At 39.6% G+C, this 18,637-nt stretch overlaps 1 protein-coding gene across 1 annotated transcript in view; it reads right to left on the minus strand.

Annotated features, from left to right (window-relative positions):
• Nucleotides 1–10,078: 10,078 nt before the first annotated feature.
• NXPH1 (neurexophilin 1) overlaps nucleotides 10,079–18,637 on the minus strand; it is a 492,104-nt gene continuing 483,545 nt past the window's right edge. The window contains exon 2 of the mRNA XM_073677295.1: nucleotides 10,079–10,989. Coding sequence (XP_073533396.1) covers nucleotides 10,228–10,989 — 762 coding nt within the window. The 3' untranslated portion in view covers nucleotides 10,079–10,227. The remainder of the gene's footprint in view (nucleotides 10,990–18,637) is intronic.

Consider the following 18,637-nt stretch of genomic DNA (forward strand, 5'->3'; position numbering starts at 1 on the left):
CCATGGCCAAGACCAAAGAGTTGTCTAAGGACACCAGGTACAAAATTGTAGACCAGCACAAGGCTGGGATGGGTTACAGGACAATAGGCAAGCAGCTTGGTGAGAAGGCAACAACTGTTGGCACAACTATTAGAAAATAAATGAAACAAAAGTTGACTGTCAATCTTCTTCGGTTTGGGGCTCCATGCAAGATCTCGCCTCATGGGGTAAGGATGATTCTGAGAAAGGTCAGGAATCAGCCCAGAACTACATGGGAGGACCTGGTCAATGACCTGAAGAAAGCTGGGACCACAGTCTCAAACATTACCGTTAGTAACACACTACGCCATCATGGATTAAAATCTTTCAGGCAAGCAAGGTCCCCCTGCTCACGACAGCACATGTCCAGGCCCATTTGAAGTTCGCCAATGACCATTTGGATTATCCAGAGGTGGCATGGGAGAAGGTCATGTGGTCAGATGAGACCAAAATAGAACTTTTTGGTATCAACTCCACTCTCTGTGTTTGGAGGAAAATGGATGAGTACAACCCCAAGAACACCATTCCATCCGTGAAGCATGGTGAGGGAAACATCATACTTTGGGGGTGCTTTTCTGCAAAGGGGACAGGGCGACTACACCATATTGAAGGGAGGATGGATGGGGTCATCTATCGTGAGATTTTGCCCAACAACCTCTTTCCCTCAGTAAGAGCACTGAAGATGGGTTGTGGTTGGATCTTCTAAGGAGTGGCTCCGTGAGAAGCATTTCAAGGTCCTGGAGTGGCCTAGCCAGTCTCCAGACCTGAGCCCAATAGAAAATCTTTGGAGGAAGTGGAAGCTGAATGTTGCCCAGTGACAGCCCCGAAACCTGAAAGATCTGGAGAAGATCTGTATGGAGGAGGGGGCCAAAATCCCTGCTGCAGTGTCCGCAAACCTGGTCAAGAACTACAGGAAACGTCTGACCTCTGTAATTGCGAACAAAGGTTTCTGGATCAAATATTAAGTTCTGTTTTTCTATTGTATCAAATATTTCATACAATAAAAGCAAATTAATTATGTAGAAATCATAAAATGTGATTTTCTGGATTATTGTTTAAAATTCTGTCTCTCACAGGTGAAGTGACCTACGATAAAAATTACAGACCTCTCCATTCTTTGTAGGAGGGAAAACTTGCAAAATTATCAGTGTATCAAAATAGATAGAAAGAAAGAAAGAAAGAAAGAAAGAAAGAAAGAAAGAAAGAAAGAAAGAAAGAAAGAATTATAGATGAATAGATAGTGATAGATACAATCATGGTCGAAAGTGTTGGCACCCTTGAAATTTTTCAGAAAATTAAGCATTTCCCCCAGGAAATAGATATAGATACATAGATAATAGATAGATAATAAATAGATAATAGACAGATAATAGATAGATAAATAATAGATAGCTAATAGATAGATGATAGATAATAGACAGATAGGTAATGGATAGATAATAGATAGATAATAGTTGGATAGATAGATAATAGATAATAGATAGATAATAGATATACAATATATAGGTAATAGATAGATAATAGATAGATAATAGATAAATAATTGATAGATAGATAATAGATATATAGATAATAGATAGATTGATAGATAGATAGATAATAGATGATATATGATAGATAATAGATAGATTGAGAGATAGATAATAGATAGATAGATAGGTAGATGGATTTTTACCGTGGAACTATATTCATGCTGTATGTAATAATTCATTTCCAGCTATACACTAACCTGCAGTAATATTCCCCCTCAGGACGGCTTATTAGCAGTGATTAATGCCCCTCTCACGGTCGGCCCGTGGCTGAGCAGTTTGTATTAATCACCTGGTAATGCCCTGTTGCTCTGGGACTATATTTTAATTACACCAAACAATAGTTGCTGATTTCTGATGATGACCTCGGGGCTGGAGTCTCCTCTGACCTTTGCGTTGTTAGACATGGCTGAAGAGCATGGACTGCGGCTTCTTGCTGGGCCGTCTACAAGCCGATATCACATCATTGTGGATCTGTAGGATCTGACCCTGCAGCGAGTGCGGAGGGCGAGAGCTCAGACAACGCACATCTTATTAATGTTCAACTGGAAGAACCATAAACAATAGAAACATCAAATATTTACATGTTTCCATTTTCTATTTGTACTTTTGTATTTTTCTATCGCTTTGTATTGTGCTTTATTATGATGTTTTGCTACTTGAAAACTTTCAACAAGACAATGTTTTCGGATTCCTATTGTTATTCTACAGATTCCCAAAGCATAATAAATGGAGGGGAGGGAAGGGGTCAAAAAGTAATGCTGAGGAGCGCGTGGCCACATAAAGGGGTGACGCATGTCACTGATGGCAATGACGTTCGTAACCCCCTTTATTTGCGCATAAAGTAAGAAGCCAGCTATAGGGGTGGCCTGCAAATAGCTCAGGGGGCTTCAGACTGAAATAAGGACCCTTGTAGTAGTAGCAGCTTGACACTACTACCACTCTCCTAGTGCCTTGTCCAATCATGCAGCGGCCAAGGGGTTGTCTGCTTTTATAAAAACCCATTTTCATCTACCCAATTAAGTATACTTAATAGCGATGGGGTCCTCTGATTTGGACCCTCATTTCTTGCCTAGAGAGTACTGATGAGCGAGCATGCTCGTTGCTCGAGATTTACGAGCATGCTCGGGCAAACACCTATTATCTTCAGCGTGCTCGGGCGTTAAGTTTTCATTGCTCCGTGACAATGATTTGTGCCTGTTTTTCCAGCATTCCTCACATGTATTAAAGCTGTCAAACAGTCACAAATCATGTTCACGGAGCCCACCAAAAATTAACCCCCGAGCACACTGAAGATAATAGGTGCTCGCCCGAGCATGCTCGTAAATCTCGAGCAACGAGCATGCTCGCTCATCACTACTAGAGAGCAGTTGAATTTGAATGGACATTATGTAATGCATCATTTCTCCTGTGGTGGCGCTGCAGAGAAATTGAAAATTTACTCCAAAGTTTTCCCACAGATCAGAGTTGATCACAGGAGGTCCTAGCAAAGGGATCACTTTGTGATCTGCTGTACAACCCCCTTTAGCAGCTGCATGGGTTGCCTCTGTGGTACTTTTACCCTTGAGGTGGTGTGCCGCAGGTTTTCTACTTACAAACAGTTTGAAAAAATGTAACAAAGGGACTGTTCATGATCATAAAAACATATCTGCTTTACCTCCCCTAAAACTGTGCCACATCTGTCTACAGGTTGTGTATGGTATTGCAGGTCAGTCTCATTCACGGAGCTGACCATCAACACAGTCCATGGACCGAAGCCTTTCTTCTCTCAATGCTCTGTGTGAAAGTATACTTTAGCATTGTGTAACAGTATGATTATGGCAGCGGATGACAGTATTGTGCGCACAACATATAGGAGTATTCTTTTGCATTGTATGGCAGTATAATAATAGCAGTGAATAGCGGCATTCTTTGTGCACTGTATAGGAGCATTATTTGATTATTTGACATTGTATTGTAGTATTATTATGGCAGTAAATGGCAATATTATGTTTGTACCATATATATATTGTTTGTCATTGTATGGCAGTATTTTAATAGCAGTGAATGGTGGTATTGTGTGTGTGCATTGTATAACAGGAGCATTCATTTACAGTACAGACCAAAAATTTGGACACACATTCTCATTTAAAGATTTTTCTGTATTTTCATGACTATGAAAATTGTCCATTCACACTGAAGGCATCAAAACTATGAATTAACACATGTGGAATTATATACTTAACAAAAAAGTGTGAAACAACTGAAAATATGTCTTATATTCTAGGTTCTTCAAAGTAGCCACCTTTTGCTTTGATGACTGCTTTGCACACTCTTGGCATTCTCTTGATGAGCTTCAAGAGGTAGTCACCGGAAATGGTTTTCACTTCACAGGTGTGCCCTGTCAGGTTTAATAAGTGGGATTTCTTGCCTTATAAATGGGGTTGGGACCATCAGTTGTGTTGTGCAGAAGTCTGGTGGATACACAGCTGATAGTCCTACTGAATAGACTGTTACAATTTGTATTATGGCAAGAAAAAAGCAGCTAAGTAAAGAAAAACGAGTGGCCATCATTACTTTAAGAAATTAAGGTCAGTCAGTGTGAAAAATTGGGAAAACTTTGAAAGTGTCCCTAAGTGCAGTTGCAAAAACCATCAAGCGCTACAAAGAAACTGGCTCACATGAGGATCGCCCCAGGAAAGGAAGACCAAGGGTCACCTCTGCTTCTGAGGATAAGTTTATCCGAGTCACCAGCCTCAGAAATCGCAGGTTAACAGCAGCTCAGATTAGAGACCAGGTCAATGCCACACAGAGTTCTAGCAGCAGACACATCTCTTCAACAACTGTTAAGAGGAGACTTTGTGCAGAAGGCCTTCATGGTAAAATAGCTGCTAGGAAACCACTGCTAAGGACAGGCAACAAGCAGAAGAGACTTGTTTGGGCTAAAGAACACAAGGAATGGACATTAGACCAGTGGAAATCTGTGCTTTGGTCTGATGAGTCCAAATTTGAGATCTTTGGTTCCAACCACCGTGTCTTTGTGCGACGCAGAAAAGGTGAACGGATGGACTCTACATGTCTGGTTCCCACCGTGAAGCATGGAGGAGGAGGTGTGATGGTGAGGGGGTGCGTTGCTGGTGACACTGTTGGGGATTTATTCAAAATTGAAGGCATACTGAACCAGCATGGCTACCACAGCATCTTGCAGCGGCATGCTATTCCAACCAGTTTGCGTTTAGTTGGACCATCATTTATTTTTCAACAGGACAATGACCCCAAACACACCTCCAGGCTGTGTAAGGGCTATTTGACCAAGAAGGAGAGTGATGGGGTGCTACGCCAGATGACCTGGCCTCCACAGTCACCAGAGCTGAACCCAATCGAGATGGTTTGGGGTGAGCTGGACCGCAGAGTGAAGGTAAAAGGGCCAACAAATGCTAAGCATCTCTGGGAACTCCTTCAAGATTGTTGGAAGAACATTTCCGGTGACTACCTCTTGAAGCTCATCAAGAGAATGCCAAGAGTGTGCAAAGCAGTCATCAAAGCAAAAGGTGGCTACTTTGAAGAACCTAGAATATAAGACATATTTTCAGTTGTTTCACACTTTTTTGTTAAGTATATAATTCCACATGTGTTAATTCATAGTTTTGATGCCTTCAGTGTGAATGTACAATTTTCATAGTCATGAAAATACAGAAAAATCTTTAAATGAGAAGGTGTGTCCAAACTTTTGGTCTGTACTGTACAACGCATGGCAGTATTGTGGCGCCCCTGAGGGTTCGGTCGCCACAGAGGTATTGCATCTCATCCAGAGGTGTGGTATCTCACTCTCAGGTAAGGAAGGAGTATGGCTTAGGACCCTAACAGAACATCTACTACACCACATTTCCGGGGGGACAGGGCGAGAATGCTCATATGGGAGAGCTCAAGTGTCCCTGATCCCTGGCTGGAGTGGGGAGGAACCACTTAGAAAGGGGGAACTAAGTAGTGATTGGGTGGAGGACGTAGATCCTGGGAGCACTGGAGTAGGAGTATAAGTAAGGATCCATCTTAGATCAGGGGGTCTTAGACTTCAGTCAGAGGAGAAGAGTGCAGGAGCAGGGGCTCTGCAGGAAGGGGGTCCTGCTAAATACTCCAGAGATACCTGAGGGTCGACCGAGCCCCTTACTGCATGAGCACAGGACGCCATGGGCTCTTACACTGGCCCTGTAACTGGAACTGCTTAAACCGTGAGTAAAGGATCTGGGACTGCATTGTTTGGACTCTGTGATTATTCCTGCACCGCGACACCTTGCACAATCACCACCATCATCCACGCACGCTGCCCTGAAGCTACACTCCTCCTGTGGGGAGTCACATCACCTTGCTGCACATACCACCAGCTTCAGCGGACTGCTCCGCAGCGGCGGTTACCAATATCCGCACTCCACAGGTTGCGTAGTCGGACATTATAACCTATATACACATCAATTACGCCTTGGATTGACCGCCCTGGGTCACGGACCGGGTCACCGCCACGGTGACTACAAACCCCAGCATCTACAGGCCCGGCTCCGGGTACCCCCACGGCCCAGGGGGCGCGTCAGTATTATGGCAGTGAATGGCAATATTATGCTCATGCCATGTAGAAGTATTACTTTTGATTGTATGGCAGTATTATAATGGCAGTGAATTGTGGTATTGTGTGTGCACTGTATAGGAGTATTATTTGACATTGTATTACAATATTATTATGACAGTAAATTGCAATATTATGCGTGTGTGTACCATATAGATAAACTATCATTGTATTGCAGTATTATAAAAGCAGCGAATCATGCTATTGTTTATGCACCATATAGGAGAATTATTTGACATAGTATGGCTGTATTATGGCAGAGAATGGCATTATTATGTGGGAACTGTACAGAATTAATATTTTGGCATTGTGTGACAGTATTATGGCACTGAGGGGAAGTATTATGGCACTGAGGGGCAGCATTGTGCGTGCACCATGTAGAAGTATTATTTGGCAGTGTATTGCAGGACTATTAAGGTATTCTGTGTTCACCATATAGAAGTATTATTTAGCATTGTGTGACAGTATTATAATGGCAGTGAATAGCGGTAATGTGTGTGCAACGTATAAGAGAGTTATTGTACATTGTTTGGTAATAATAATTTGGCAGTGAATGGCAGTATTCATCGTATAGGAGTATTCATGCACTGGAGTTCTTAGTTCAAATTCCACCAAGGACCACATTTCTGCAAGGAGTTTGTATGTTCTCCCTATGTTTGCGTGGGTTTCTTCCGGGTTCTCCGGTTTCCTCTCACACTGACAAGACATCCTGATAGGGAATCTAGATTGTGAGCCCCAATGGGGACAGTGTGGATAATGTATATGATGATAAAGTATATGATGGCGCTATATAAGCGGGTAAATTTATAAGGATTTGGTATTTTGTGGTAGTGAAAGTATTGAGATTGCACCATATATGAACATTGATTGGTATTATATGGCAGTATTATTTTGGCAATGAAGGGTAGCATTGTGTGGGCACTCTGTAGATAGGTAGTTATTTTTTGGCATTGTCTGGGAATATTGTTATGGCAGTGAATATGGTATTTTGAGTGTACACCATATAGAAGTATTATTTGATATCGTATGGCAGTATTATTATGGCAGTGAATGGCAATATTATGTGTACCATATATACATAGTATTGATCATTGTATGGTGAATGGTAATATTATGAGTGTATCATATAGACATATTATTTATCATTGTATGGCAGTATTATTATGGTGAATGGCAATATTATGTGTGTACTATGTAGATATATTATTTATCATTGTATGGCAGTATTATTATGGCAGTGAATGGCAATATTATGTGTGTACTATATAGATATATTATTTATCATTGAATGGCAGTATTATTATGGCAATGAATGGCAATATTATATGTGTACTATATAGATATATTATTTATCATTGTATGGCAGTATTATTATGGCAGTGAATGGCAATATTATGTGTACCATATATACATAATATTGATCATTGTATGGTGAATGGTAATATTATGAGTGTATCATATAGACATATTATTTATCATTGTATGGCAGTATTATTATGGTGAATAGCAATATTATGTGTGTACTATATAGATATATTATTTATCATTGAATGGCAGTATTATTATGGCAATGAATGGCAATATTATGTGTGTACTTTATAGATATATTATTTATCATTGAATGGCAGTATTATTATGGCAATGAATGGCAATATTATGTGTGTACTATATAGATATATTATTTATCATTGAATGGCAGTATTATTATGGCAATGAATGGCAATATTATATGTGTACTATATAGATATATTATTTATCATTGTATGGCAGTATTATTATGGCAGTGAATGGCAACATTATGTGTACCATATATACATAATATTGATCATTGTATGGTGAATGGTAATATTATGAGTGTATCATATAGACATATTATTTATCATTGTATGGCAGTATTATTATGGTGAATGGCAATATTATGTGTGTACTATATAGATATATTATTTATCATTGAATGGCAGTATTATTATGGCAATGAATGGCAATATTATGTGTGTACTATATAGATATATTATTTATCATTGAATGGCAGTATTATTATGGCAGTGAATGGCAATATTATGTGTGTACTATATAGATATATTATTTATCATTATATGGCAGTATTATTATGGCAGTGAATGGCAATACTATGTGTGTACTATATAGATATATTATTTATCATTACATGGCAGTATTATTATGGCAGTGAATGGCAATACTATGTGTACCATATATACATAATATTGATCATTGTATGGTGAATGGTAATATTATGAGTGTATCATATAGACATATTATTTATCATTGTATGGCAGTATTATTATGGTGAATGGCAATATTATGTGTGTACTATATAGATATATTATTTATCATTGAATGGCAGTATTATTATGGCAATGAATGGCAATATTATGTGTGTACTATATAGATATATTATTTATCATTGAATGGCAGTAGTATTATGGCAGTGAATGGCAATATTATGTGTGTACTATATAGATATATTATTTATCATTGTATGGCAGTATTATTATGGCAGTGAATGGCAATACTATGTGTGTACTATATAGATATATTATTTATCATTGTATGGCAGTATTATTATGTCAGTGAATGGAAATATTATGTGTCTACCATAGAGATATATTATTTCTCATTGTATGGCAGTATTATTATGGCGAATGACAATATTATGTGTGTACTACATAGATATATTATTTATCATTGTATGGCAGAATTATTATGTCAGTGAATGGCAATATTATGTGTCTACAATAGAGATATCTTATTTATCATTATATGTCAGTATTATAATGGCAGAAAATAGTGTTCTTGCATTTGGAAGTATTTTTCGGCTTTCTATAGAAGTATTTTTATGGTAGTGAGTGGCGGTAATATTTGTGCCCTACATTAACGTTCATTTGGCGTTGTCTGGCAATGTCATTGTATAAACATTTTGGATATAAAGTGGAAACATTTCATGATTGAGACACCAGTTTCACCTCTTTAAATTCAACGTTATGTCTTTTATTTTTATATACAATTCACCTTTTGTTTTTTTATGTTTGTTTTTTTTCATCTCGTCCAGAAATAAAATATCTAAATGCATACAGACTTCAATGTTGTATATGTCTAGCTTTCGACAATACTTAGCAGAATAAATGCTTTATACATAATTATGTCCTCTCGTATTAATGAAGTTTTACAGCTAAGTCGATAAACATGGAAATCCTCAAGTCCTCTCATTGTATTTAACCAATAACAAGCGGAGACATTTACTAGTTATATTAAGAAGCTGCTCAAGGAACACGGGTTAAACTATATACAATACAAACCATTCATACAAATGTCGACTAGGATACTTAAGTATACAATATACCGTAAGAAAGATTTCAACCATTCACAACTTACACAAGTTTGGGTCAACATTTCTCAAGTCAACCTTGGGTTTTCGGGAAGAGGAACCTGACACATTCCGGTATGACCCAGTAGACCATGTAAATTGTAAATGGATTTCCATCTTTATTTACCATGGGCTCCATTGACTCCATTCACCATCATCCTAATTGTGCCTTTTTTTTGTGTGTTAGGTTTGCTTGGTCGCCAACCTGAAGGATTCATCCTGGCGGCACGCACCTTATAGATACAATGTCCTAGATTGGTAAATCTAGAAAAAGCAATATCTCCTGGGTTAAAGTGGTGGAGAGGGTGCAATTTTTCATACTTATGACTTGGATATGGCTAATTGTTTTGCATTTTTTTGGTTCCTTGCAAATATTTTTTTTTGTGAAATATTATGTATTCGACAATTTATGATGTTGAGTGTGCGTTTCTGTGTGTGTTCCCCTTATATCCACAGTGACTTACACCTAGTAAATAGAATATGGAGCGATCGGTTGGGGGAAGGTCAATTGCATCTGATTGATTTCCCATAGAAAAGTTTTTGTTGTTGTTTTTTTTTTTTTTTTTACATCATCGTTTATTATGTAGACACATTCCAGGCAATTGATGGGACTCTCTTGGATACGGTTCCAGCCCAGTCACCTTTTTTTTTTTTTTTTTTTGTTTTCCTTAGAGGTAAGTCTTGCATACGTGTTATTGTCAACCAGAAGGGAAGTATGGCGTGTCGCTGTGATAGTTGTAATCGGGACACACCTTTTGTACTAGTTTATAATCTGTACTATAAAATGATATATAAATACAGATCACCTTGAAGGGCTTGGAGCATAACCAAGATACATGACTTTGGGTTTGCTCCTGGTAGCATGTTTTTGAAGGGTCATAGTTGCAAAGAGTGTTCTTCGTAGCCTTGTCGACCTTTTCGTACTCAATACGGCAATTGAAGGACTTGGAATCTTTCGCGTCAATCACCGATTGCTGAGCCAAGTCAAATTCCACAATTTTGGTTGGAGGAACTAAGCTCACGGACACGTTTCCTTGACCGGTTGAGTTGTGCCGAAAGTAGACACTGAAGGTTCCATTGCCATGGTCCACAATTTTCCCTGTTATCAATAAATTTAACTTCACAGTTTTGATGTTGGAATGGAAATCCCCCCAGCCAAACATTTTCTTAAACTTTCCCGTCTTGACGATTGGCCGTCTTTTGGATCGGGAACGTGGTCCCTGAAGATCTGTCGAGTTCCTCAGCCATTCCCAGAGTTCTTGCTCCGTGTACGGCTCTGGAGTATCGTATCTCATATCCAAGGAAGTTTGGTTTTCTTTACCGTGAAAAGTCTGTGAAAGGAGTCGACTGATAGACAAGTCTTTGTTACTTTCTGTCCATATATGCTTAAGTGTGGATATGGAGCCTCCTGATTTTAAATTTCCAAGTTTCCCACCACCTGTTATATTTGCACATATCACCTGAAAAGAGAAAATGAACAAAAAAATTAAAAATTAAATATTGGATACAAGGACAATTTTATACCGAGTGAAGACATTTCATACTGATCCCTTGTTACTAATATTTCCACCTATATCTTACCACATGCCCAATAATTGGGGGCAATTCTTTTCTTATACTTTTAAGAGTAACTCTATTACAAACATGTTAAAGGGTTATTCCTGTTTTTCATAGATGGATTTTGTCAGATAGCGCTTGCAATTTACAGCTTATTAAATTCGCAGCCTATCTTGAGATATTAACACTATTTTCTTTAGTTTGCAGTTCATTGCCTTGGAGACCGACCACCGCTGATGTCTAGCTTGTAAGCATTGCACTGAAGCTTTGGCTGTCAGAAAAATATGAGCCCTGCGCTCCGGAGCCCCATAGGGAATAAATGGAGCGGAGGGTACACATGTGCACGGTTACTTCATTCTACCTGGAATAAAAGTGCCCCATTCTTCCAATCTATGTGGGTCCCAGTGGTCAAACACCCACTAATCAATGAGTTATCACTTATCACTTATTCTATGGACAGGTGATAACTTGTTTTTACCGGACTACCCTTTTAAAAAATTGTTGCTGTTTTTATGTAACCCCTTACCGTAAGATAGGTAATATCTCACTTATTTTTGGGGTCTGATCTAGTTTACCACCACGATCCCAAGAGCAGACCCATCTGAATGAAGTGATATTCAACAATGAACACCACCATCCTATTGATTGTCTATGGGACAGCAGATGATAGGCTGGTACATCTCCAGTTGTCCTTTGGACAGTGAATACAGAGGTGGTGTGCAAACCCTTCAATGACAAAAATAATGTCAAAATCCATTACGATGAGGAGTCGGGCTGATGTCCCTATGGTTGCACTTAGATGCTTATAGAATTTTTTCCGATTTGCAAAACCAGAACTGCGTGTAAACTTTGGTTGTGCCATGTCTAGTAAAAATCCAAAACTTGACATTGATGGCCTGTCTTCTTAAAAGACCATCAGCAACCATGAGAAGTTGAACAAAGATCTCTCTGATATTGACGACACACAGCACTAGCTTTGGTGGACCAGGTCTGGTGTTAGACCCCAGTCACATTCACTTGGGGGTGACTGAGATACAAAGCTGGAGGTAAAACTGGCCATACACAACTATCAACATGCCAGACTTAACTGTGAGATGAAATAACTAAAATAACATTGCATTCTTCTTGTGTCCTCGGCAAAAGAGAGGAGGTTGAGCATGCTCTGCTCTCTGTGTTCATTTGCAATGTGGTTTTAATATTACTGTCAAAAATTGCATGGAGGACTCTTCCCATTAATTTCTATGAGCTTTCCAAAAATTGCTGATTAATGTTGCCATCAGAGGAGGTGCCTGCGCATGCGCAAAATTCTTCATTCATGTATTTGGTAGACCCGAACATTACTGGCAAGAAATTTTCCCTGGTACTAGAAAGGTGGCCATGCATGAAGAACTCTTCCCATTCATTTGTATGAATGTTCCAAAAATTTCTGATAAAAATTGCCATCAGGAGAGGTGCCCGCGCATGTGCAACACTTTCCATTTATTTATATAGTAGTTCCAAACATTAATGATGAAAATTGCCACCGGTACTGGAAAGGTGGTCATGCATGAAGGACTCTATCCATTGATTTGTGTAGATGTTCTGCAAAATGCTGATAAAATTGCTGATAAAAATTGGCATCAGTAGAGGTGCCCACTCTTGTGCAACACTCTCTATTCATTTGTATAGTAGTTAATTGCCCCCTGATACTGGAAATGCGATCACACATGAAGGACTCTTTCCATTGATTTGTGTAAGTGCTCTGCAAAATACTAATAAAATTGCTGATAAAAATTGCCATTGGGAGAGGCGCTCACGCATGAGCAACGCTCTCCATTCATATGTTTGTTAATTCCAAACATTACTGGAGAAAATTATCCCCCCGATACTGGAAAGGTGGCCACACATGAAGGAGTCTTTTCATTGACTTGTGTAGGTATTCTACAAATTGCTGATAAAAATTGCCATCAGGAGAGGGGTCCGCGCATGCACAATACTCTCTTTCATTTACACGGTAATTCCGAACATTACTGTTGAAAATTGCACCCAGTAATGGAAAAGTGGCCACAAATGACTCTTTCCATTGATTTGTACAAGTCTTCTGCAAATTGCTGAAAAAAAAAATGCCATCGGGAGAGGTGCTCTCGCATGCGCAATTTTCTTTATTTATATGGAAATTTCCAAAAGCGCTGAGAAGACGTGGTCAGCAATTTTCAGAAAAGTAACAATTGGGAGAGTTGGAACACCTCTCCATTGCCGATGGTAATTTTTATCAATAATTAATGGTGCTCATATACAAACGAATGGATGGAGTCGCGCATGCGCAGAAACCTCTTCAACCTCGTTCTCGAGATCACTGTGGGACCTATATCGATCTGACATTTGTGACATATCTTGTGAACATGTTAATAATGTCCTAGATGGGAATAAGCCTTCTAGTCCTACCCACTTGAAAGTCCCTGGGCAACAAGACCAAAATGTGCACAGACGGCTGTAGCTCCATGTCTGGTCAAAGCCAAAGGGATCCCTTTGTTCTTATGGTTAGCGGGGGTCCAACTTGATGGCCTGTTCTAGCAATGGACCGTCAATTAGGAATTGTGCTCCGACAAGTAGTTCTACTTTAATGTTACAAGATCATTTCACAGCTATCCTTCAGTAGGACAGCGGAATCTGCTCCATGGAGAATTCTGACATTCTTCTAAAATATGAATGTTTCTTAGACGAACTGCAAATCAAATAATGTAAGAATCTATTATGAGCCTGACAGACCTATATTTTAAGAAACTGCCAGCCGACGTTGAAGAAATTGCTCTGTCTTCAGAGCATTGGGACCACTTTGATGCACTGTGCATAAAAAGAGCTTTACTTCCCAGACTCCTTCTTGGTGTCTTATCCTTTATGAAGGGATTTGCAAAGTAATCTCTTATAATGGGACTTAATGCAATACAAATGTAAGAAAAATCTGGCAGCTCTGAGGATGGGAATGGTGTGCGGCACAAATGACGGGGAGAAGCGGGATATCGAAGACATGAGGAAAATAAAGAGCGGACACCAGTAATCACCACTAATAAGAGCCTTAATTAAGACTGACTCTCATTAGTTTGTATATTCTCACTAAGTATAAGGGGCTCTAGATGATTTATATGAGGACGATGCCAGGACAAGTTCCACCATCCACACAAAGAAGCCAAATATCAAGTGCAACTTACACCAAGATCCAAAGATTAAAGGGATCAAACATCCAGTTTAATAAATAACACATGGTAGGTGGGGACCTTTCTAAAAATATCGGATGGGGAAGAAAGGTTATGTCACAAAGTAGTGGAGTATAATGCAGGATGTAACTCATGTAATGTATGTACACAGTGACTGCACCAGCAGAATAGTGAGTGCAGCTCTGGAGTATAATACAGGATGTAACTCAGGATCAGTACAGGATCAGTAATGCAATCTATGTACACAGTGACTGCACCAGCAGAATAGTGAGCGCAGCTCTGGAGTATAATACAGGATGTAATTCAGGATCAGTACAGGATCAGTAATGCAATGTATGTACACAGCGACTGCACCAGCAGAATAGTGAGCGCAGCTCTGGAGTATAATACAGGATGTAACTCAGGATCAGTACAGGATCAGTAATGTAATGTATGTACACAGTGACTGCACCAGCAGAATAGTGAGTGCAGCTCTGGAGTATAATACAGGATGTAACTCAGGATCAGTACAGGATCAGTAATGTAATGTATGTACACAGTGACTGCACCAGCAGAATAGTGAGTGCAGCTCTGGGGTGTAATACAGGATGTGACTCAGGATCAGTAATGTAATGTATGTACACAGTGACTGCACCAGCAGAATAGTGAGTGCAGCTCTGGAGTATAATACAGGAGGTAACTCAGGATCAGTACAGGATCAGTAATGTAATGTATTTAGTTAAATTATAACTATATGCAATCTTACAATCTGTAAATGATAGATAGATAATAATAGATAGATAATAGATGATAGATAGATAGATTTTCTTGTCTTTTTTTTAGAACCAAGATTTTTTATTTTTTCTTAGGAATAACACGTGAAATTATTGGATACTGTTATCATCTCCAGTACCATTTATCAATTTCCTGAGTCAGATGAAAAATGCCTTTTCAGAAATGCCATATCCCTGGCAGTGTGCTCTACCTGAGTACAATTCATCAATGCTTCATTGGAAATAAGAAATCTATTTTAGAACGCTCTGGATTGATGTACGAGTCTGGCCCGTCTCATTGCAGCACTTTACTCTTTATGTTCAGCTATTCTAATAGCTTCAGTCCATTCTCCGGCATCTGTTACCTTCATTAGGTTTGTTCTATGAGTATAAGTCTGTCTGTGAAGATAACTTGTAGGGTGGACTGGACATTAAATGCATCTGCCAGGAGCAATTAGTTAAGTATATTTAGCATTTGTACAAATATTGCTTAAGACATTGTGAAGATATATTAACTTTATAAAAGGCAGAATAGACCATATCTCGATAAAGTATGTAAGGCGCTGTGTAATTAATGGCGCAATATAAGTGCGTAAAATAAATGACTAAATATCTCCATTTTATTATGCGAGTGTTAATTTTAAAGGGGTATGTATACTTTTGAAAACACGTGAGTTGCCTTCATGAATCTAAATGGAAGCATCTTTGCAGTCTTGAATTCTCTTACCATATTGTATATACAGTTCATTTGCAGACATATGTGTGTCCATGGTAACAGACTACAAACAAACCCCATGTGCAGTCTGACCATGAAAGTGGTCAAATATTTAGGAGGATGTCGACATAATAAACAGGAGATATTGAATAGGAGCTGAGCTGCTGCTCTCCACAACGACCACTATATAGTGTATGTAGTAGCATTGTTTACATGGGGCCACAGCTGGGGGTCACTCAACAGGAGGAGGAGGTGAGCTGTGACATCATCTATTATGAATGGTGGATCTTGTGTTATCTACTGTATATAGAGTTATCAGTCATTGCAGGGGGAGGAGGTGAGCTGTGATGTCACCTATTGTGAATGGTGGATCCTGTGTTATCTACTGTATATAGAGGTGTTATCAGTCATTGTACAGGAGGAAGAGGTGAGCTGTGACGTCACCTATTGTGAATGGTGGATCCTGTGTTATCTACTGTATATAGAGGTGTTATCAGTCATTGTACAGGAGGAAGAGGTGAGCTGTGACGTCACCTATAGTGAATGGTGGATCCTGTGTTATCTACTGTATATAGAGGTGTTTTCAGTCATTGTACATGAGGAGGAGGTGAGCTGTGACATCATCTATTGTGAATGGTGGATCTTGTGTTATCTACTGTATATAGAGTTGTTATCAGTCATTGCAGGGGGAGGAGGTGAGCTGTGACGTCACCTATTGTGAATGGTGGATCCTGTGTTATCTACTGTATATAGAGGTGTTATCAGTCATTGTACAAGAGGAAGAGGTGAGCTGTGACGTCACCTATTGTGAATGGTGGATCCTGTGTTACCTACTGTATATAGAGGTGTTATCAGTCATTGTACAGGAGGAAGAGGTGAGCTGTGACGTCACCTATTGTGAATGGTGGATCCTGTGTTATCTACTGTATATAGAGGTGTTATCAGTCATTGTACATGAGGCGGTGAGCTGTGACATCACCTATTGTGAATGGTGGATCCTGTGCTATCTAATGTACAGTACAGACCAAAAGTTTGGACACACCTTCTAATTTAAAGATTTTTCTGTATTTTCATGACTATGAAAATTGTACATTCACACTGAAGGCATCAAAACTATGAATTAACACATGTGGAATTATATACTTAACAAAAAAGTGTGAAACTACTGAAAATATGTCTTATATTCTAGGTTCTTCAAAGTAGCCACCTTTTGCTTTGATGACTGCTTTGCACACTCTTGGCATTCTCTTGATGAGCTTCAAGAGGTAGTCACCGGAAATGGTTTTCACTTCACAGGTGTGCCCTGTCAGGTTTAATAAGTGGGATTTCTTGCCTTATAAATGGGGTTGGGACCATCAGTTGTGTTGTGCAGAAGTCTGGTGGATACACAGCTGATAGTCCTACTGAATAGACTGTTAGAATTTGTATTATGGCAAGAAAAAAGCAGCTAAGTAAAGAAAAACGAGTGGCCATCATTACTTTAAGAAATGAAGGTCAGTCAGTACGAAAAATTGGGAAAACTTTGAAAGTGTACCCAAGTGCAGTTGCAAAAACAATCAAGCGCTACAAAGAAACTCACATGAGGACCGCCCCAGGAAAGGAAGACCAAGAGTCACCTCTGCTTCTGAGGATAAGTTTATCCGAGTCACCAGCCTCAGAAATCGCAGGTTAACAGCAGCTCAGATTAGAGACCAGGTCAATGCCACACAGAGTTCTAGCAGCAGACACATCTCTTCAACAACTGTTAAGAGGAGACTTTGTGCAGCAGGCCTTCATGGTAAAATAGCTGCTAGGAAACCACTGCTAAGGACAGGCAACAAGCAGAAGAGACTTGCTTGGGCTAAAGAACACAAGGAATGGACATTAGACCAGTGGAAATCTGTGCTTTGGTCTGATGAGTCCAAATTTGAGATCTTTGGTTCCAACCACCGTGTCTTTGTGCGACGCAGAAAAGGTGAACGGATGGACTCTACATGCCTGGTTCCCACCGTGAAGCATGGAGGAGGAGGTGTGATGGTGTGGGGGTGCTTTGCTGGTGACACTGTTGGGGATTTATTCAAAATTGAAGGCATACTGAACCAGCATGGCTACCACAGCATCTTGCAGCGGCATGCTATTCCATCTGGTTTGCGTTTAGTTGGACCATCATTTATTTTTAAACAGGACAATGACCCCAAACACACCTCCAGGCTGTGTAAGGGCTATTTGACCAAGAAGGAGAGTGATGGGGTGCTACGCCAGATGACCTGGCCTCCACAGTCACCAGACCTGATGGCTTGGGGTGAGCTGGACCGCAGAGTGAAGTCAAAAGGGCCAACAAGTGCTAAGCATCTCTGGGAACTCCTTCAAGATTGTTGGAAGACCATTTCCGGTGACTACCTCTTGAAGCTCATCAAGAGAATGCCAAGAGTGTGCAAAGCAGTCATCAAAGCAAAAGGTGGCTACTTTGAAGAACCTAGAATATAAGACATATTTTCAGTGGTTTCACACTTTTTTGTTAAGTATATAATTCCACATGTGTTAATTCATAGTTTTGATGCCTTCAGTGTGAATGTACAATTGTCATAGTCATGAAAATACAGAAATTTCTTTAAATGAGAAGGTGTGTCCAAACTTTTGGTCTGTACTGTATATAGAGGTGTTACCAGTCATTATACAGGAGGGGGAGGAGGTGAGCTGTGACGTCACCTATTGTGAATGGTGGATCCTGAGTTATCTACTGTATATAGAGGTGTTATCAGTCATTGTACAGGAGGAAGAGGTGAGCTGTGACGTCAACTATTGTGAATGGTGGATCCTGTGTTATCTACTGTATATAGAGGTGTTACCAGTCATTGTACAGGAGGAGGAGGAGGTGAGCTGTGACGTCACCTATTGTGAATGGTGGATC

The sequence above is a fragment of the Phyllobates terribilis genome, unplaced genomic scaffold (assembly GCF_046119375.1).
Source record: "Phyllobates terribilis strain yellow unplaced genomic scaffold, ASM4611937v1 Scaffold_4__5_contigs__length_816908805, whole genome shotgun sequence".
Classification (NCBI taxonomy): domain Eukaryota; kingdom Metazoa; phylum Chordata; class Amphibia; order Anura; family Dendrobatidae; genus Phyllobates; species Phyllobates terribilis.